The following is a 20,448-nucleotide window of genomic DNA, read 5'->3' on the forward strand; positions in this document are numbered from 1 at the left end:
TAAACCTCTATTTGAGAGACTAGAGTAGGTATTGTATTTTTATTCAAACTTAATACGGATTATAATATGCAAAAGATTGTATAAATTTAATTATTTATTCAAGAATTAATACAGTTTTAGATTTTCCGATTACAATTTGAATCAGGTGAAATATTTTTACATCAAAAAGTGTCCTTATAATAATTTTAGCTGCTTAGAGTATTATACTCTCTTTAGTCCCAACTAAGTTGAGTTGTATTCTTTTTTAGTATGTCCTAACTAAATTGAGTAATTTCATTTTTAACCAAAAACAAAACATCTAATCACTCTTATTTTTTTCTATTACCTACATTACTCCCTCTTAATCTTTCTTACTTTATTATTCTCTCCTACTTTTCAACACAATTTTTAATATTCGTGCCCAAAAGTTTTGTACTATCAACTTAGTTGGGACGGAGGGAGTATATCGGATTCGGAATTAGTTTCCTTGTGGGTTACTTGAAAATAAAGCTTATCGAGATTATTACCTTATACCCTAGGAGTTTAACTAGAATTCAAAACTCTTTAAACTGATTCCTTATGCTTATATAAACCCATCGCCCAATTCATTTTAATTACTCACAATTCTACCAATTATTTGTAACAATGCCTCTCGCCGACCCCATGCAAGTGCAATTCAAGAATTCTTCTCATCATCAACCACATATATGATCATAATCGGTATAATTGTATTTATGCATACTTATTTGAATGTCCATACTCCTTATATAATTGTAATTTGTCGGTATCTGTTGTCAGTACTAGTTTCCATAATTAATACTAAAAGATTGGAAATTTTATGTTTTACTTCTTGGATATTATCAAGCAAACTAGAGTAGATAGGTTTTTATTTTTAGGACTCAAGAAGATTTAGTTTATATCATAATATAAACCCAGCATCCCCACAAACTAGCTTATATAAATTCAATCGCCCCAATTTAAATTACTTTATTTAAACCCAGCATATCCCCAATTAAATCACCGAGATCCAGCGTTTTCCATATTCATTTTTCTATCATCACCAATATCCAAAAAAGAGTTCATATAAGTAAATAATTTTATAAGGAAAGTTACCTTATAGATTGCAGAATTTGATAAACACGTGTTAGTTAGTAAATGCAACGGTAATCTTCTTCTTCTTATAAAAGCCCTACCTTATAGATCAGCCTTCCCAATTTATTTACTTTCATTACAAATTTTACTATCGTTTGTCTCGAAAAGAAACCAACGATGCCTCTCGTCGAGTCTCTTCAAACCATGGCACCTTCTTCTTCTTCTTCTCATCATCATCATCAACCACAACTAAATCGCTACCAAGTTCTTAATGTGGTGAGCCGGGGATCTTACGGCGTGGTGTACCGCGCTTGGGATACGGAGGCCGGCGAAGTCGTGGCGATCAAGCACGAGTTGTCGGGTTTGAGCCGATCAACCCTGCGCGAAATCAAAATCCTGCAGTCGCTGCCTCGGCACCGTTCGATCGTGGAGTTGAAGAGAGTGACGGTGGACGAGCGCGGGAAAGTGCTTGTTGTGATGGAGTTTATGCCCAGCGATCTCAGCAGGCTGATCGCGGTGAGAAAGAAGCCGTTCACGGCGCTCCAACTCAAGGTCTCCATGTGGCGGATACTAAAGGGTGTGTGCTTTCTGCACGAGAACGGTGTGCTTCATCGGGATTTGAAGCCCTCCAACATTCTCATCAATGAAAAGGATCGAATCAAGATTTGTGATTTTGGACTTTCGCGGTGGGAGAATGGGTCGGGAACGTACTCGCCGGGTGTGGGGACGCAGTGGTACAGAGCGCCCGAGCTTCTAATGGGAGAGACCAACTACACGGGTGCGATAGATATGTGGGCGGTGGGGTGCGTAATGGCAGAACTGGTGCTGTTGAAGGTGCTTTTCCCGGGGGATTCCGAGATTGAGCAGTTGGGTTACATACACCTCACCCTCGGCCCCGCCCTGCAAATGATGCTCTCTCTTTCTGCGCCGATGCTTACTGCTGCTGGAGTTGATTTGCTGTTCAGCCTTCTTGCTTTGGATCCCAATGATAGGATCACTGCTAACCATGCTCTCAAACACCCTTGGTTTCTAGAGTTTTGAACTATTCTACTTTTATTACTACTTCTCTGCTGTAAATTGTAGTAGTAACTCTCCAATAGAGTCACAAAATTCATTGGATTACAATTACTCAATGTAAATTCATTGGTTTTTAGAGTTATGAACATTACTCAACATGTCTACTTTTATCAATTTCTCTGCTGCTGCTGTAATTTGATTGGTTTAACAATCCAGTAGAATCACTGAATTTATAATGTTGTAGTGCATGATGATGGTCCATTTAATTAGCAGGGAAGAGAAGGTTGGATCAGTATATAAGAATGTAATGTATGCAAAACTGAAGTAACACATGCCAAATTGGATTCGGAAATTCAACTGTAATGATTAGATGAAGACACTTTTATTTGGTGTCACTGAACATGAAAAGGAAGCGTCATCTGCATATATACATACGAGATGAAATGGAGTTTTTTTCTCTGTTTTAACTCAATTCTATAAAAGGCCGTACAAATGGGCTAATTGATTTCTAATAAATACATGCCCAATAGTATAATTTTGGCCCAAAAAGCAATTCTTTAGCCCAACACAGTTAAAACATTTCATCTTGCTCACAAATTGGGGTTCTTTCTTCATAGTCATATGCAATTGCAATCTGCTTATGATATGGAGTGCCTCAATTCTTACTCATGTCCGATCGCAGTATTGTCTGTGACTTGTGGTAAGTGAACTTAATTTGTTTCTGCTGATCATAATCATGCCAGGACTTTGTTTTCCTCAGGCTTCTTGTTCTTCATTAGTATCTGTTACTCCTACAGGTCTGCAATGGGGGAAATTATGCTAACATAGACATGGTGACAAGTTAGAAAGATGGTGGCAAAGTGTTGTTGATTGAAGGTATTATCATCAAAGTTTCACTTATTGCTTTTTCTGAACTTTAATTACCCTGTATATGGATGTCTAATGTTTCAGTAATCAGTATATAGCATAGATTGCGAGTATCTTTCATTTTTCATCCATATATCCATTTTAGGGGTTCAGAAAGGTTGCTTAATTAGTGCTGTGTTCAGTGTTTCAATCCAAGCATGAATTGGCAACTAAAGCATGGCCATAGAATATATGCATACGCCTTCAAAACTCAAAATACATGGTCCCAATATTATTGAAAAACATAATCTACTAGAAGAAAACGGGCACCTACTCCCTCCTAGGATCAGCCACGTGAACAGACTCCGGATAGAGCAGAGTCTTAGCTCCGGTATAGTCCACCATCTTTTTGCTGAGCGCCGGGCTAGCAATGTACAACACTCTGTACATCCACTCCAACACCTCCGGGCAGAATACCTTCATCAGGTAGCTCATCCTGAACCATTTCGGCTCCGTCAGATACCTCTCCCCACGCACCGCGCTCCTCACGATCGACTTGGCACACTTATCCGCCCTCTCTATCGGAATCATGCTCACTTGCACCTGCAACTCATCTACCTCATTATCACCCTTGCTTTTTAATTTGTTTCATTACTAAAAATTGTACACAAACTTACATCTCTCATGTCCTGATCAACCTCAAGCCTACCACCCTTGGTCAAGAATTTCCCCTGTGTGAGTTCGGACTCTATGAATCCGGGCGTAACCAGGGTTATTCCTATGTCCGGCCCGAATTCCACTCGCAGCGTCTCAAAAAATTGTGACATTGCGGCTTTGCTCGCCTGATCCATCCATCATCACACAATTGTTCATTTCTCAACATAGATATGAAAACACTTTCTTGATTATGTATTTAGCTTACTGACATTGTAGAAACTCATCCTCGGCGCAGGCAGCCACGACGCAGAAGAGGACATCACGACGACTCGGCCTCTGCTGTGCCTCAGGTAAGGGGCAGCAAATCGAGTCATGTACACTGATCCCCAGAAGTTCACATCCTGCAGTTCCGAGCACCAACATTAACATGCTTATTTGACTTGGACAATTCTGGTGAAATTGTGTACAATATGCAAGCGAAATCTGTGATTTCTTAACAAATTTAGGATAAAAGATGCCGATTATAGAATTAGTCTAAACTTACAAAACATAGACAATTTGGCCCAAATATAATCTAAATTCGTGATACAAAGGTTTTGCAAAATTGACCATAGTTTGACCAAACTTGATGATTTTATGGCAATCTGCTCTAACCACGTAACATCTCATCTAAGTTGAGGTTTGTATCATACCATAATTGCTCTGAAATCAGTAACATCATCGACTTCTTCCAGCAGCGCAACTGACATCACTCCAGCGTTATTAACCAGGTGATCCACTGCATGCATCAAATCAAGCCATTAACAGAATACCTTATATCTATATATATATATAAAGAAAAAAATCAATGTAATTACGTCTTCCAAAATGACTCATGGTTTGATCAACAACCCTCCTACAGTCATCGACCTTGGATACATCAGCGCGAACGACAATGGCCTCCGGTGATCCCAGATAGCGCGCCGTATCCGCCACCTCCTGGAGGCTTCTCTCTCTCCTCGCCGCGAGAACTAAGCACGCCCCTCTTTTCGCATACTCGTATGCAAGGCTCTGCATTTGTTCAACAAAAAAAGTAATGAGGTCGAGAAAGGTTAATACTATTTATTATGAAGGCTTACTTCGCCGATGCCGGAGGAGGCGCCGGTGATGACGACGACCTTGCCGGCGATGTCTTCGCTGAAAAGGGCGCCCAAGATGGAGAGGAAGAACTTGAAGATTTGGAAAGGTGGGAGGAAAAGCATGAGACAGAAGTAGGTGAATGGGGGAGCTGTTAGGTTGAGGAAGGCATGGATTAATTCCAGCATGATTGAAAATTGAAAATCGGAGTTACTAGGTGAGGATTGAGGATGATGACGATTATATATATTTATGCAAGTGTGAATTGGTGGCAGTGATGCATGTATATAAGTGACACGTATTTAGATGCATGTAGCGGTGCCATTTCCAGAACCACAACTCTATCTCTTCACGTTCATGAATTCGGTGGTGGAGCTATGGTTATACTATTAATAAGCCTCTTCAATTCATACGCATTTCTATTTTAATTGTGAAAAAATATATATGGGGGGCTGAATTCTGTCCACACTGTTTCGGAATCTAAATTTTCAGATTTTTTAATAAGGAAAAGAAAAACATGTCCAATAGACAAAAACATGGATGCATCAACATGCTGAAATTAAACTTATTTCGTTATTCGTAGTATGGTTTATAGTAGTAATAATTTGTGTGACTCTGTGAGGAACATTAGGATACTATTAATGTTGATGACATTTCCATTGTTAATGCTTCCTCAAATGGAGTCAATTTCCCATCGACACTTTCAACATGTGTTACTCGAGATTTTGTGAGTTTAACAATATATGAGGCTTGATAAGTCATAGTTGAATACCCACTTATATTTTTGCAATCAACAATGATGCAGAAATGTACGTATGCATCAAACAAGTCTGTGATCTGTGACGGCAAAGGAAACATTTTCCAAGGAGTATAAGGTTTTGTTTAACAATACGAACTTTTTGGACGAGATTGAAAATTTTCAGAACATAAGAGGGGCTTCTTCATAAATTTTTAGAACATAAAGGACTTTTTCATAAATGTCAAGAGGTTGAGGGACCAATCTGAGGGTGCCAGAGCCCGAAAGTTGAGAGACATTTATCAAAACTTAAAGGACATTTCTGAGAAATTCCAAAAGTTGAAACACTAATCTATGATTTCCGAGAAGTTGATGGATCAATAAGCTGCGACTTTAGAAAAATCCATCCCACATTAAACTTCTACGTTGACCCAATAATCTCACATTCGGAGCTCAAATAAATTTGAATTGGACTAATTCATCTATTTTAGAATTATATGATTAGAAAGACCTAAAATATAATTATAGTATTATATTTTATTTATTTATCTTTTCAATTAAATGTCCAGTGCTAACTAATTAATTCAACCAGCTCACCAAAGTGTAAAGCAACAAAAAGAAAATTTCGGCAGCTGGAAAACAGAAAGTAGAATTTAAACAGAGACTGCATTCTACAATGAACCAAATAAAAGTTATTCCTCACCCATATTTTGCAATGCACCAAGAAAAAGTGAGAGTTAGGTTCCCTTCAGTACCCACACAATACAATACAATACAATACATCAACTCCTAATTAAGAAGAAAAAGAAAAAAGATGAAAATTAACATCAAGTAAGTTGCTTCGTCTCCTTCATTTCATCTTCTTCACTAGTAAGCTTCCTTCTCTCCCTGTGATTCCCATAAATCAATCCAAAATAGTAATTACTAATAATATATTACTATTATAATTTTCACTCCGTATATACAGTACCTTTTTTGGCTGACTAATTAGGCCTCTTCCATATTTTTTGATGAGCTTTTCTCTAACAAATTTGTCATAGATGAAAGCTGCCCCTCTAAACTGAGGCAAAACCAACCATGCCACAAATCCTAGCTTCAAATCGTACCAAATCGGTATCCTGCAATTAAAATTCATTTTTCTAATAATTTTTATTAACTCAAAAACAATTAAATAATATCATATCATATGTATATACCAATCCAAGAGAGGCAGGAGCAGCATCTCCATGAGAGTGAGAAAGGAATACAAAATCCAATAAGCAAGCCATTGCTCATCATCAACTTTTGATGTGCTCTCAATTGCCACAACTGATGCATACCTAAATAATTACCCAAGACTCTCCTCAAATACCAAACACAAAGAAATTTGACTATATAATTATTCATGGAGGCATGATTTGTCAAAAGAGATACTTACAATGGATAGAGCAGCATAACCCCGGGCCTGCACCAATTCAATCCAAAATCATTAAGCAAATGGAGTCTTTTTTTCTAATGTGAAAAAAGGCAAAAAAAAAAATTAATTACCCGGCCAGAGAATGAAGGTAAGCAAGCAAAGTCCAGAAACGATTCATGCTTATATCTCAACTTGATAGCAATGAACAAAGTAATTATAAGATTGATTGTGATTTGTTTGTTTTGCTCTGCTTTATGTATAAACAGAGTGTGTGTGTGTGTGTATATATATATGGTTGGAAACGGTTGGGAAATATGACTGATAGGATCTAATAAATCTCTTCAAAACAATTAAATACTCTTCTCCCTTCACGGCTAATAATAATAATCTTCCTAATGGCCGATATAAATTTTATATGTAAAATTTTCTTTAAAAATAATTAAAATAATATTATTAGAAAAAATAAATACTAGTAGCAAAAAAAATACAAGGAGAATATGAAAAAATGGTCAATAATGTTACTTAAAATAAAAAGAGATTGTTTTAATAAATAGTCTAAAAAGAAAAATTAATACTAATTCCTCTGTCCATGGAAAAATATAGCATCATTTCTCCAATTCCGTCGTCTACTAAAATTAGTCACATATTAAAAAAATAGAAAGTTATTCACCATTTATTACTCACTTTATCTCTTCTATTTATCAATATTATCTCCTATTGTATCCACTTTATCCATTAATCTCTCATACATTGCTAATTTAGCATTAAAACTTTTAATATTCACCAATTAAATTATGTTGGGTGAACTACAAAAATGGTCCATGGACTTTAAAAATATCACCAGACATTCCTGAACTAAATTGCCAAAACCCTTAAAATGGTATTTTCATATCAAAAAATGGCAAAATGATCAATTTCGAGATAAACCCTTAGTTCATGGATGTCTCACAATATTATTAGAGTACAGGGACTATGGGCGAGATAAACTCATAGTATTAGAAATGAGCCACTCACCCCTTAAAAGGCCTTATACGTGGGAGAGTTATCTACACTTATATAGATTAGATTGGATCTTCACCAAGTCAATGTGAGATGGAATTTAGAGAAATTAACACGCCCCCTCACGTGTGGGGGGAAAGGACATCGGTCTTCCACTCGTGAGGTAGATAAGAGATAAGAGAAAACCATTATCGACTTGGACCCGCTCTGATACCATATTAGAAATGGGTCACTCACCCCTTAAAAGACCTTGTAAGGGGGAGAATTATCCACACTTATATAAATTAGATTGGATCTTCACCAAGTCGATGTGGGACAGAATTTAGAGAATTTAACATTCCACGGACCATTTTTATAGTTAACTCAATTATTTTTAGTGAACAGAATAAATTATTAAATATGGTAGGATGCACAGTAAAACCTTGGGGACATGCGACCTTGGAGAAGGGGCATTTAGATTCTTGAATTATTTTTTCAAAGAGAGAGAGCAGTAAAGAGCTGGATCGAGGGATTGTGAGTTAATAGGTGCTTTGCCCCAGACAGAAGCCACGTGATGCAGTAGTCGATGCATTTGGTCGGTGTTGAGTTAATATCTATCGCCACAATGTCTCATGTACTTGCCAAATCTGTGAGTTTGATGGATTAATTCAGCCATTGGTATTATGGTATATATGTAGTTTACTACTCATATACTTTACCTTCGTAAAGCCCTATACTTCTCTATGAACCCAATAACGTTTCATTGAATTGATTGGTAAAATCTACCCAATTTTTAGGATCGGAAAGAAATAATAGTTCAGTTGACTTTTATTATCAGCACTAAAATAATTTTCCTAGTCTTAATTATTCACCTCAACCTAATTTGAAAAGAAGATCGGACTTTGGATAGGCTACATCTATCTACCTATATAGCTACTATTTAATTCCGAACTCTAATTATTCAACTTGCAAACTCAATTGTAAGAGCACTCACAGCGGTGAGCAACTCACCGTCCGTCCGTGCCAGCGGCATGGAGACGGTGTTCGCCGCTGCGCTCGCGCCGTTGGCACGGCGCTGCTCGATGCATCGATCACGTCCGTGCCAGCGAGCAGGCGACGTGGCAGTGTGTGATTGGCCAACTACATATCCGTTGGAAAGTCTTTTTTTATTTTTTTATAAAAATAAAAATAATACCAAAAAATAAAAAAAAATATTTTCCCAATTCCAAAAAAATGCCCGTTTTTTTGCCCATTTTTCTGTATTTTTTTATTTTTCCCCAAAATCATCTTTAAATACACACAGGCACCATCCATTTTTCACATCAAATCATCTCTCATTCATCTCTCATTCATATTTTTCATACAACTTATCTACACCTTCATCTCTCACTCAAAACCTCAAATGGATTTCACTCATCTCATTGCGGAAGCGGAGCGCGAAGAACAAGAATACTACGAACAACATCGTGCGGCTTATGAAGCATATGTCGCAGCGAATACCCCCGCCCCTCCTCCTCAACCAACTAGATCAACTCGCCGCTACATCCATCGTGACCGGGAGGGAGCCCACGAAAGGCTCGTTGCCGACTATTATGCCGACCCGTCGCGGTTTCCGGCAGATTACTTTAGGCGCCGTTTTCGCATGTCAAAGCGCTTGTGTTATGCATATTGTCAACTCATTGTCCGCCCGTGTTGAATTCTTCCAAATAGGTCCAGATGCAACCGGTCGGCAAAGTATCTCAGCGTTGCAGAAGTGTACGTGTGCCATCCGACAACTCGTTACTGGGCAAACGGCCGACCTCTTCGACGAGTATTTGCATGTCGGTGAGTCCACTGGAATCCTTTGTCTGAAAATTTTTTGCGAAGGCGTTCGTACAGCTTTCGGTGATGAATTCCTTCGGGCACCCACCACCGATGATTGCCAACGATTGCTTCGTCTTCACGAATCAGTCCATGGCTTTCCCGGAATGCTTGGCAGCATTGACTGCATGCATTGGAGGTGGAAGAATTGTCCGACTGCTTGGAGGGGGCAACACTTAAGCAGCCACAAAGGCGGCGGCCCAACACTTATCCTTGAAGCGGTCGCCGACTACCGCCTATGGATTTGACATGCATATTTCGGCGTTGCCGGATCCAACAACGACTTGAACGTGCTCTATTCTTCACCCCTCTTCACTGATGTGTTGAATGGTGTAGCACCGGCGATCGACTTCACCGTCAACGGAAATACATACCACATGGGTTACTATCTCGCCGATGGTATCTACCCAAGGTGGTCGACTTTCGTGAAGACGCTCAGCAACCCGCAAGACCCGAGACGGGTTCTTTTTGCGCAGCATCAAGAGTCCACGCGGAAAGACGTCGAAAGAGCCTTTGGAGTCCTTCAAGCCCCGATTCAACATTGTGAAGGCCCCGGCTCGGCTGTGGTACGTGAATAATATCGCCGACATCATGTACACGTGGGCGAAATTCGGCAACGAGTAGTGGGTTTTTTAAATTTTACGAATTTAATTATGTAATTTTTAATTTTTAGGAGTTTAATTATGAAAATTTTAATTTTTAGGATTTTAAATATGTAATTTTTAATTTTTAATGTATTTTGTAATATTATTTCGGGTATTTTTAATCTATTTTAATTTTATGGAAATGTTTTTATTTAAATTGAATAATAGAATGGTGAGACCCTTATGCTCGTCCTTGCGGAAGAGCACAGCTGTGGGTGTTGTGCTCTTGTCTAAGAGCAGGCAGAAAAAGTGGGATCAGACCCACAATCGTGCTCGTTGGCAAGAGCACGGTTGTGGGTGCTCTAAGGTCATATGAAGCATCATAACAAATGTGTGCAGAGTTAACTTTTTATTTAAGTCCAATATCTATACATTTATCCAAAAATATTTATGGCCAATATATTAAGAGTAATAGTTTTTTTGTTCTAAATAATACTCCTATATTTTGATAAATAATTTCCTTAAAATTTAGAATCATATTTTACAAAGTGGTATAACCGTATATGCTTGTTTCCCTGTGGACTGTGTAGTGCATGATCAAATAAGGAATATATAAATTTTTTACGTAAACAAGCTTACAAATGGATTAAAATTAATGGCTAGTGGCCCAACTAGGATATTTTTGGTCTGATATATAGAGAGCCCAATTCTAGCTAAAAATAAATTCTTGCAGACCACGACCACCCATTATAATTATACCTCATCCGTCCCAAGGAAGATGACCCCTTCCTTGGGCAGCACGGAGTTTTATACCGCTTTATTTTGTATGTTAAGTTGAGAGATTAAAGTAAGAGATAATGAATAAAGTAGAGATAAATGTATTACCATTTATAGTAATGAGTCATCTTAGATAAGACAAATCAAAAAAGAAAGTGAATCATATCTCATGGGACGGAGGGAGTATAAGCATATTTATTAACAATTTGTTTTTCCCACTAACTTTGAACTTGATATATAATATCACGAACTTAAATAATTTTTGAATTTTTTTGAACTTGAAAAAAATTCAGCTATATTTCATTTGTTATTAAATCACATAAAATATTATTACCACAGAAAAATGATATTGATTTGATCACAGATTCTCTATAAGTCAACTATAGTTATTCATCTCAAGTATAAGATTTTGTCGTCGTTAAAAATTCAATAACTATTTAAGTTTATTATATGTCAAGTTCAAAATTTGTGTGAAAAAATGATTTTTTGAAAAAATTCACGATATTAGGCACCAATATCTCTTAAATAAATGGCATACCACCATAAACTAGAAAGTAAGAAAACGCCAGAGCGAAGAGAAAAGGAGTTCGTTGTAGAAACTAGAAAGTAGTTTGATGATGATGAGTGAAACGGATGGGCGTTGATGAGTCCATAAAATCAAAATAATGCTAGGTAAAACCGATCAATTATGAATGAAGGAGGTGTGGGTAATAAAATTAGACTTTGGCAACACGTATAGTATATCATTAAAAAGAAATAAACAATCTAATAATGGCGTTACATTGACCGATTTAATTAAGCAAAAAATAATATACAGACAAAACCCGCGCTTCTAAGTCTAACTTACTATTGCGTCCAGAGCCTTTGTCCTAGCGGCAAAGAGCTTAGACATTATTGTATGAGGTGCCGAGTTCGAGCCCTCTTGACATCAGATCAGTTGTAATTTCCTCCTTCCTATAGTATGAGAGTTTATTTGTAATTTCCTTCTTCGTATAGGAGTTAATTTTTTTTTAAAGTCTAACTTACTATTGCCGCCATAAAACTCGATTTTTGGAATGACTGCAATTCTTATTATTTCTTCATACATTTTTGGGGTGTACATCTAGATTCAAAATTTTACCATGAAGAGACCACAATTTATGAATGCAACGAGTGAAAATGGTAAAACCGAATTTTTTAATTGGATAATACTCCCTCCGTCCCACAATTGTCACTCTTATTGTGGGCACGGATTTTAAAAAATGTAAAGAAAAGTTAGTTGAAAAAATTAGTGAAACATGATATCCACTTTTTATATTGATTTTATAATAAAATGTGAGTGAGTTATTTTGTAGAATGTGAGACCTACTTACTATTTATGATAAAAATAAAGTATGATAATTATTGTGGAACCAAAATGAAAAATAGTGACAATTATTGTGGGACAGAGAAAGTAGTTATTTAAATCACAATAAAAAGAATCTAATGAGTTCTTTAAGATTTCATATGGAAGTACTAGTAATTTTTTTTTAATTGTTTCATCATTTTATAAAATGATATCTTTTGATTATATTAAAAAACGTCAATGCTGAATTAAAATGAAAAGATAAAGACAAAAGAAGATAAAATACTTGTGTCAATGAAACAATGTCATTTTAAGGCTTAGCATTGCTAAAAAAATGTAATTTTGTTTATAAATGAAACAATTTGAAAAAAAGCTAAAACTTCATGGTTACACACTATATTTTCATAATTTATGAGATTAATCAGAATTTAACTAAAGTCTGCAACATAAATAGTTATTATTAATATCAAAATATTGTCTAAAGAAACATTTAATACCAAAAGAGGTCAAAGATACCTTATAATTTTCAAGAACTCAATAAATTTATACTTTCATTTTAGGAGATGTTTTATATGTTTCGTCCCACCAGAATATGTACTATTTTCTTTTTAGTCTATCCCACAAGAATATGCACTTTCAAATTTTATAAACTCTTTTCTCTCTAATGAGGTGAGACTCATTCTTCACTAACAATACTTTATTTATTTTTTCTCTTTACTTCTCCTCTTACTTTATCAATTTTACATTAAAATTCGTGTCGAAACCAAAATGCAAATTCTTTGGGAACGGAGGAAGTATATTAATATGAGAAAGAATTTTTTCTAAATTTTTTTTATTATTTTTTATAAAATAAACTAAAAAGAAAAAGTATGATCTTTATTATAGAAAGAAAAATATGATATTTATTATAGAAAGAAGGAAAGTCATACGTTTCGCTTAAAAAAGTGAATCAACATCATTAAAAACATTTACCATCTCCAATTATATACTCGGAAATATACATTAATTTTCAAAGTAATTAATGTAACGTTCGTTGTTTAGAATGTACAACTTCTGGATGTTTACCGAAAAGAGAAACCAAGCTATTAAAATGTGCCATTAAAAAATAATCAACATGTACGTTAGTATTTTTACTAATATGAAATAAAATAACTAGAAATCACATTTAGCTAGTACTCCATTAAACATTCCTACTCCACAAGTACTAATAACATATAGTGATGAGTGATGACATACAGACTCATCTCGCTCAACCAAAATCCAAAATAGCTAGGTTTTCAAAACAGTGAAATTTTGCTAGCAGCAATTCAGCCAAACGATACATTACAATATGCTATGATATGACACACACATTACACTACTATTATCGAAAGCATGTCACAAATATTTCAAAAGTTTAATACTAGTAAAATAAAAACACAAGGTTCAAAATCCTCACAAAATTCTAGAACTTTCCTGTAGATTTATATGTATCCACCACCATGTAGACTAGAGCATAGATGTTGCCCAGAGCAGAAGGTCGGATTTACATCACCGCACACGCATTTGGATTCTCGTCGCTAAACGCATTCATATCTTGCACATCAAATCTCTGCTGCTCGTAGTTTTGCTGCGGGTAGTAATAGTACATGTACATCTCGTTCTTCCTCACCTCCATTTTCAGATCCGCCTCCTTGCCGCTCTTTTCCTTGTTTTCTTTACCGTCCCCCTCCGCTTTCTTAGATTCTGCTTCCTCGGCTTTCTTCTCTTCCTTCGCTTTCTCCTCCTCTTTCTTCCCCGGTTCGACCTTTACGATCGCCGCGTGCTTTCCGGTTTTCTTGTACACGTAATCGGCAAGAGCTGTGGGCTCCACCACTCCTTTCACGCTTACCTCTGACCTCGCCAGGTTTGCCTCTGCGCTTTCAATCCCTACGCAAACAAATTCGTTTTTGGATTCAAATTCATTTCGAATATCATGGAATTGGAAACAGAAGAAACTTAATAGTCTATAGCAATTAGCAAATACACCTAGAAAGGCAATCAATCAATCATCAGTGGCCACGAACTCACCTTTCATTCTGAGAATGCGCTTTGTAATTTCTTGAGCACACGCATCGCAATGCATGTAAACTCCCAACACCACTGTCACCACACAAGGCTGCCACCAACAGTTCAATTAAAAGAATCTTAGCAACTAGTACTAACAAATTCCTAAATCAATTCAAAATCAAATCAAATCAAATATACCTCCTCTTTTTTCTCCTCAGCTTTGACAACCTCCTTCTCCGGTTGCTTCTGCGGCGGATTGGGTATCGGAGAGATGAGCTCAACATGGCGGTGGCATTTCCGCTGCACCCTCTCGACCACCTTCGCCGGAACTGCTTTCTCGCCCTTCACCACCACCTTACTCGTTTTGCAATCTGTTATCACTTTCTCCACTCCTAATTAAAACAAACAAAAACGGAAATTAAATTGTTCAATTCAAAACAGTTTTCCGAATTTTATTCAAATCGATACCTTCAAATCCTTTGAGACACCTGTGGACTTTCCTTGCGCAGCCCTCACAGTGCATAAACACCTTCAAAACGATTTCCTGCGGCGGCGCCTTTACCTCATCCTCTTTTTTCCCACCTTCCGCCGCTGCTGCCTTCTTCTCCTCTGCAGGCTTTTCCCGCACCAATTTAACAAACAAATTAACAACAAAAAAACTAAACAAATATGGAGGGTATAGAGAGAGAGAGAGAGAGACCTCGCCCATTGGTTTCAGGTTTTCTCCTTGTATGAGTATCTCAGAATTTGTGAAGACAGAGAGAGACTATCTGAATTGAACACAGAAGGAAAGCAGACAAAATGTTGAGGTTTATGAGGCGGGGAGTGAAGGTGAATAAGCAGTGGGCGTGACGTGGCTCTAATATACTAGTACGTGGCACGTGCAGTGCGAGCGTGGAAGGAAATTATTCTTCCTCAAACGTCGTCGTTTAGGGGTTACGATTTTCTATGCGTCATTATTTTTACAACCCAATTTTGGCAGCCGGTGCAGACACCTTTTCTCCAACACTTATCTATTTATCTGCTTTCCAACTTTCTATAGTGCAAAATGCAAATTCGGAAATTATTTGTGAATTCTGACCTGATCTACTGTTTTCAATATTTTGTGAACAAATTGAAAATCTGATTTGGACTTTATTTAAGCCTATTTTGAATTCCGATTGATTTGGATTCTATAAATAAGATTTAAATTTACTGCATAGGTTGATAGTTTCACAATGTTTACAATTAACTGAACAAAGAGCTTCAAAGCTTTATTGAGTAGAGATGGCGCCATTGGGAAATCAGATTAAATTAATGAAATTTAAATCTATTATCAACATTCGTGCATAAGAGCATCCACAACCGTGCTCTTACCAGCGGCACGGTTGTGGGCCCGGGCGGTACTATTCATGCCTGCTCTCTGGCAAGAGCACAACACCCACAACTGTGCTCTTCCGCAAGGACGAGCACAATTAATATAAAATTCAATTACACAAAAACATTTTCATAATACTAAAATTCATTAAAAAAACCACAATAAAAATAACAAATTACAAATAAAATAAAAAGACATAATTAAAATCCTAAAAATTAAAAATTACATAATTAAAATACTAAAAATTAAAAATTACGTAATTAAACTCCTAAAAATTAAAAATTACATAATTATTGGCTAATATAACCCGAGGAAGACTACGCATCCGGCGGCACCAACCCCAATTGTTTTTGGAGACCCAATATCATGGACTCGTGCGTTTGAAGTTGCGTGGGGGTCATAGTTGACCTACCGGCCATATTGAGTTGGGCCAAAAGGGCCCACAACGAGTTGTTCGGGGGTGGAGGTGGAACATAGGGTGCGGGTTCGGGAGCAGGGGCAGATGGAGTCGCGGCGCGACGTCGTTCGGCCGCCGCCTTCTTCCTACCTTGCGGTCGGCGTCGGGAACCGCTTGGTTGGGCATCGGGGCTACCCAAGTTAGCTTCGGCGAGTTGGCTAGCCACTTCTTCGCCGGCGTCGGATAGGGATGCCGACCGTGAGCGTTTGGAGGAGCCGCTAGAGGAGGATGTTATGCCTCCCTTATACTTCGGGTGCGTCCGCGTCTCCTGCCAAACGTTAAGATATTTGAACGACTTACCGTTCATGGATTGGTAGGTGCTCAGCGAGGCGGTGATGATGTCGACCTCGCTTCGGCCGCTCCCGGCATTCCGGGACTCCTGGATGAAATAGCCGTTGAACTTGCCAATTTCTTCGTTGGCTCGGCCGATGCAGTTGCGCACCATACTCTCGTTGCGCTCGATCGTTCCCGGCGGCCGGTGTGCATTGTACCGGCTAGAGACGCGCCACCAAAAGTGATCGCCGGATTGGTTCGTTCCAACCACCGCATCTTCGGAGATTTCCAAGTACGCCTTGAACAATCTTTCCATCTCCGCCGGTGAGTACGGTGTGCGGACACCGGCGCGAGATGGAGGATTCGGCATTTGGGAAGGGGCGCGAGGCCTAGGCTCCGGTGTCCACCCGTAGCGCCCATCGGAGGCACCTTGATCGTCGATTGGGTATGGCCGGTAGCCACTCGGAACGCCCGAATCTTGGGTGAGAGAAGGGGCCGAATATTCCGTTTCCGGACTATGAAACGGTTGCGAACCGAACCATTCGGGGTTCCAACCGTGAGAGCCGCTTGGGTTGTCGTCGTTACCGGACATAGTGGTGTTGTAGGGTGTGAGAGGAAGATGAAAATGGATATGAGAGATTGATGATGAGAATTGTGTAGTGAAAGTGTGAATTTTTTGGAGTGAAATTGGGGGTATTTATAGATGAAAGTGTGTATTTTTGGGGTAAAAAAATAAAAAAAAAATTAAAAAGTGGGGAAAAACGGTTATAAACGGATATAATTTTTTGGGGAAGTGAAATTTTTTTTTTTTTTTTTTATCGATTTTTTTAATAAAAATCCGATTTTTAAAAAAAAAATAAAAAAATGTTTGAAACCAACGGCTATGCCGTTGGCGAATCGGAGACCGCCACGTGTGCGTCCGCTGGCACGGACGTGCTCGATACATCGAGCAGCGCCGTGCCAGCGGCGCGGTTGCAGCGGTGGCGGTCCTTCGCCTTGCCGCTGGCACGGACGGCGGTGGCGCCAACCGCCACCGCTGCGGATGCTCTAATTGCTTTGTGGAAAAACATACCGAAATGCCGTTATGCCTTAATTATCGAACTAAAAGAGATTTTGATATGTTAAATTTATATTGCGATAAACTGAATTTTCATACCAACCATATATATCCTACATATGGCCATAACGATAAAAAGTACTCACTCCGTCCTAAAAAAATATGCACTTTAGAGCATCTGCAGCGGTACTCGCTACGGAAGACGACGTCCGTGCCGCTGGCACGGCACACTTCTGTCCGCTGCTGTGCTCTTGCCAACGGCACGGCTCTGCTCGATACATAGAGCACTTCTGTGCCGCTGAGCAGGGCGACGTGACGCGTTTCTATTGGCCGTTGGCATTTTTTTTAATCTTTTTTAAATCGAAAATAATACCAAAAATAAAAAAATATATATTTTCAGATTCCCAAAAATATAGCCGTTTTATTACTGTTTTTTTGAATTTTTTTGAAATTAAAAAAAAAATTTAATCACAAAATCATCTATAAATACACACATTCAGCATCAATTTGGGCGAAATTCGGCCACGAGTAGTGAGTTTTTTAATTTTATGAATTTAATTATATAATTTTTAATTTTTAAGACTTTAATTATGAAATTTTTAATTTTTTTGTAATTTGTAATAGTATTCCGGGTATTTTTAATGCATTTTAATATTGTGGAAATGTTTTTATTTAAATTGAATAATAGAATGGTAGGACCCTTGTGCATGTCCTTGCGGAAGAGCACGGATGTGAGTTTTGTGTTCTTGGGGAAGTGCATGAAGTAAAAAATTAATAAAAGTGGGTCCTGGCCCACATCCGCGCTCTTTGTCCGTGCTCTTGGCAAAGAGCACGGATGTGGATAGAGCACGGATGTGGATGATCGGTCGTCACGAGTTTTAATGTAAAATTGGTAAAATAAGAGAGAAGTAGAGAGAAAAAATAAATAAAGTATTTTTAGTGGAGAATAAGTCCCAGCTTAGAGAGAAAAGACTTTCCAAAATTAGAAAGTGCATATTCTTGTAGACAGACTAAAAAGGAAATAGTGCATATTCTTGAAGGATGAAGGGAGTAAAATTTTAATTTAACAGTATTATACAACGTACCAAAATCTAATATACCACAAAAAGTACAATATAACAAGTTTCATTACAACGGATAACAATACGTACGATAACGATATTAAAAATTTGCATTCCAAAAACTCATTATACCTACAAAATAAGTAAAATATAGATATAATATACTCATATTAATATTTTCGATAAAATATATTGTATAAATATTTCATTAAGGTGCACCATACCGACCACTCCTAATCTGGTATAGAGTGCTAAATTTTATTGATATCCAAAAGATAATGATGTTTTATTAAGGTGCACCATACCGACCAGACCACTCCTAATCCGGTATAGTAGTACTAAATTTCATTGATATCCAAATGAATGTCATTTTTGGACAGTCATTAAATATTGAATCTCACATCAAACTAACTTATTTTCATGGAGTATATATTTATTTTAAAATTAATATATAAAAATATTATTTGTTTTATTAATTTTTTAAATTTATTTTCATAACCACTTTTACATCTTATGCGATCATTAATAATGACGTTGATATCTTTATCTATTATGATGAGTAATAAAATCACCCAATAATGTAGGTAAGCATACCAAAAATTGGGAAGTACCACGGGGAAGTTGAGTTTGGAAAACATGGTGCGAGTACCGTATGTTCCTTAGCATGATGCGCCATGTCCACCCATCAAGCCAGCCTCACTGCACGTGTTCGCTATGCGACCAGCCGTGCGCAATGTAGTTTTCACAATATTTAATTTGATGTTAAGTTATTGTAAAAAATGTTAGTGATAAACAGAGAATGTGAACAAACTGATAAACTGAAAGGCGTGAAGAACACTTTCAGATCAAATATATTTGACGGTTCTATCAAAAATTTGATCGGATACAATTCAGGTGTAAAACAATTTCGTATGTCTTTTTCTTGTCCTGCTTTTCGAACCAGAAATCGATCAATATGTAGAGGTTTAGGATGAAACGTTGCATCCCTTTATTTCACAACCGAAAATAACTGATTGTTGGCGGGTTATAAAATTGCAATTTGGTCCTTCAATTTCACAGCTCGACCCCAGCCAGGGGCTGCCGCCCCTTGGACCCCGCTCTCGGGGGCGCTGCCCCCGAACCCCCGTCTAATCATAACGAATTCAAATAAGTGTGCACTCCGCACTTCCAACTTATTTGATGTCTCGTTATAATTATATTGATCAATCAAGTTAATCCAATTACACTAAAATATCCAATAATCCTCCCCTATTTTAGTGCAATCCTTGATTAACTAAAACAAGTAATCACAAAATTCAAACTTTTGCATAAATGAAATATCGTAACGATTGAATTTCACCTTAGCACATTATACATTCCATACATTCGAATACACATGGTGTCTCTAAGGATTGAACCATGGGAACTCACTTTGAATACACGAAGATAATGTACACAAAAGTTTACATACTAATATGTTCTTTCTTGACACTATTTTTTACTAGCCTATGTCCTTATCCTTCATAAACATGTCGAAGCCAAGTCCTAGCTTCTTGAAGCGGCTAACCTTCATGCTTATATAGGTAGTTCCTTTATTCTTGCACCTACATATGCAATTTTTCAAAAGAACTATTAAGAATATATACATTCAACCTCCTTAACTTGTAGGTTTGAACACATACCTTGGGATGATTCTTCAATGTGTTCCAATCTCCAAATATTAAGTCTTCCACATTGAATTCAGCATCTAGTATCATACTAAATGAGAATTGGGTATCTTAATATCAAAGATTTGTAGTGGACTTTAATCCCATCCCTATAGCCGACTTGTGCACAAGATCTCTACTTAACCCTTTGGTTAAATGATCGGCTAA

General features: G+C 37.5%; 4 protein-coding genes across 5 annotated transcripts; 1 reads left to right on the forward strand and 3 right to left on the reverse strand.

Moving 5' to 3' along the window:
* The first annotated feature begins 1,248 nt into the window (after positions 1–1,248).
* LOC121786891 (cell division control protein 2 homolog 3-like) lies at positions 1,249–2,112 on the forward strand. Its single transcript, XM_042185491.1, has one exon. The coding sequence runs from the start codon at positions 1,249–1,251 to the stop codon at positions 2,110–2,112; it is 864 nt and encodes a 287-aa protein (XP_042041425.1).
* An 891-nt stretch (positions 2,113–3,003) lies between these two features.
* On the reverse strand, positions 3,004–4,909 carry LOC121786539 (11-beta-hydroxysteroid dehydrogenase A-like). Its single transcript, XM_042185180.1, has 6 exons — positions 4,710–4,909; positions 4,449–4,641; positions 4,284–4,369; positions 3,861–3,992; positions 3,612–3,776; positions 3,004–3,537 (listed from the first exon to the last, which is right to left on the reverse strand). Exons 1-6 carry the CDS (start codon positions 4,893–4,895, stop codon positions 3,265–3,267), a joined length of 1,035 nt encoding a protein of 344 aa, XP_042041114.1. The 5' UTR covers positions 4,896–4,909; the 3' UTR covers positions 3,004–3,264.
* A 1,181-nt stretch (positions 4,910–6,090) lies between these two features.
* LOC121786322 (HVA22-like protein e) lies at positions 6,091–7,145 on the reverse strand. Its single transcript, XM_042184937.1, has 5 exons — positions 6,971–7,145; positions 6,861–6,887; positions 6,640–6,762; positions 6,414–6,561; positions 6,091–6,331 (listed from the first exon to the last, which is right to left on the reverse strand). Exons 1-5 carry the CDS (start codon positions 7,015–7,017, stop codon positions 6,311–6,313), a joined length of 366 nt encoding a protein of 121 aa, XP_042040871.1. The 5' UTR covers positions 7,018–7,145; the 3' UTR covers positions 6,091–6,310.
* Positions 7,146–13,511: 6,366 nt separating this feature from the next.
* LOC121786053 (heavy metal-associated isoprenylated plant protein 7-like) lies at positions 13,512–15,213 on the reverse strand. Of its 2 annotated transcripts, none has more exons than XM_042184570.1 (5): positions 15,091–15,213; positions 14,859–15,006; positions 14,589–14,782; positions 14,412–14,499; positions 13,512–14,270 (listed from the first exon to the last, which is right to left on the reverse strand). In XM_042184570.1, exons 1-5 carry the CDS (start codon positions 15,097–15,099, stop codon positions 13,888–13,890), a joined length of 822 nt encoding a protein of 273 aa, XP_042040504.1. In that variant the 5' UTR covers positions 15,100–15,213; the 3' UTR covers positions 13,512–13,887. The 2 variants fall into 2 exon arrangements, with proteins under 2 accessions (XP_042040504.1, XP_042040505.1); XM_042184571.1 differs by having other exon boundaries at positions 14,859–14,999; positions 15,091–15,204.
* Positions 15,214–20,448: the final 5,235 nt, after the last annotated feature.

This window comes from Salvia splendens, chromosome 22 (genome assembly GCF_004379255.2).
Source record: "Salvia splendens isolate huo1 chromosome 22, SspV2, whole genome shotgun sequence".
Classification (NCBI taxonomy): Eukaryota; Viridiplantae; Streptophyta; class Magnoliopsida; order Lamiales; family Lamiaceae; genus Salvia; species Salvia splendens.

Coding starts and splice junctions, on each gene's coding strand:
- LOC121786322 (XM_042184937.1), bottom strand. CDS start 7,017: ATGAATCGTTTCTGGACTTTGCTTGCTTACCTTCATTCTCTGGCCGG. Junction 6,888..6,970: donor TACCTTCATTCTCTGGCCGG/GTAATTAATTTT, acceptor GAATTGGTGCAG/GCCCGGGGTTATGCTGCTCT. Junction 6,562..6,639: donor CTCCTGCCTCTCTTGGATTG/GTATATACATAT, acceptor TTTTAATTGCAG/GATACCGATTTGGTACGATT.
- LOC121786891 (XM_042185491.1), top strand. CDS start 1,249: ATGCCTCTCGTCGAGTCTCTTCAAACCATGGCACCTTCTTCTTCTTCT.
- LOC121786539 (XM_042185180.1), bottom strand. CDS start 4,895: ATGCTGGAATTAATCCATGCCTTCCTCAACCTAACAGCTCCCCCATTC. Junction 4,642..4,709: donor CCTCCTCCGGCATCGGCGAA/GTAAGCCTTCAT, acceptor GAACAAATGCAG/AGCCTTGCATACGAGTATGC. Junction 3,777..3,860: donor CGAGGATGAGTTTCTACAAT/GTCAGTAAGCTA, acceptor TGGATGGATCAG/GCGAGCAAAGCCGCAATGTC.
- LOC121786053 (XM_042184570.1), bottom strand. Junction 14,500..14,588: donor CTGAGGAGAAAAAAGAGGAG/GTATATTTGATT, acceptor TGTTGGTGGCAG/CCTTGTGTGGTGACAGTGGT. Junction 14,271..14,411: donor GCGCATTCTCAGAATGAAAG/GTGAGTTCGTGG, acceptor TTGTTTGCGTAG/GGATTGAAAGCGCAGAGGCA.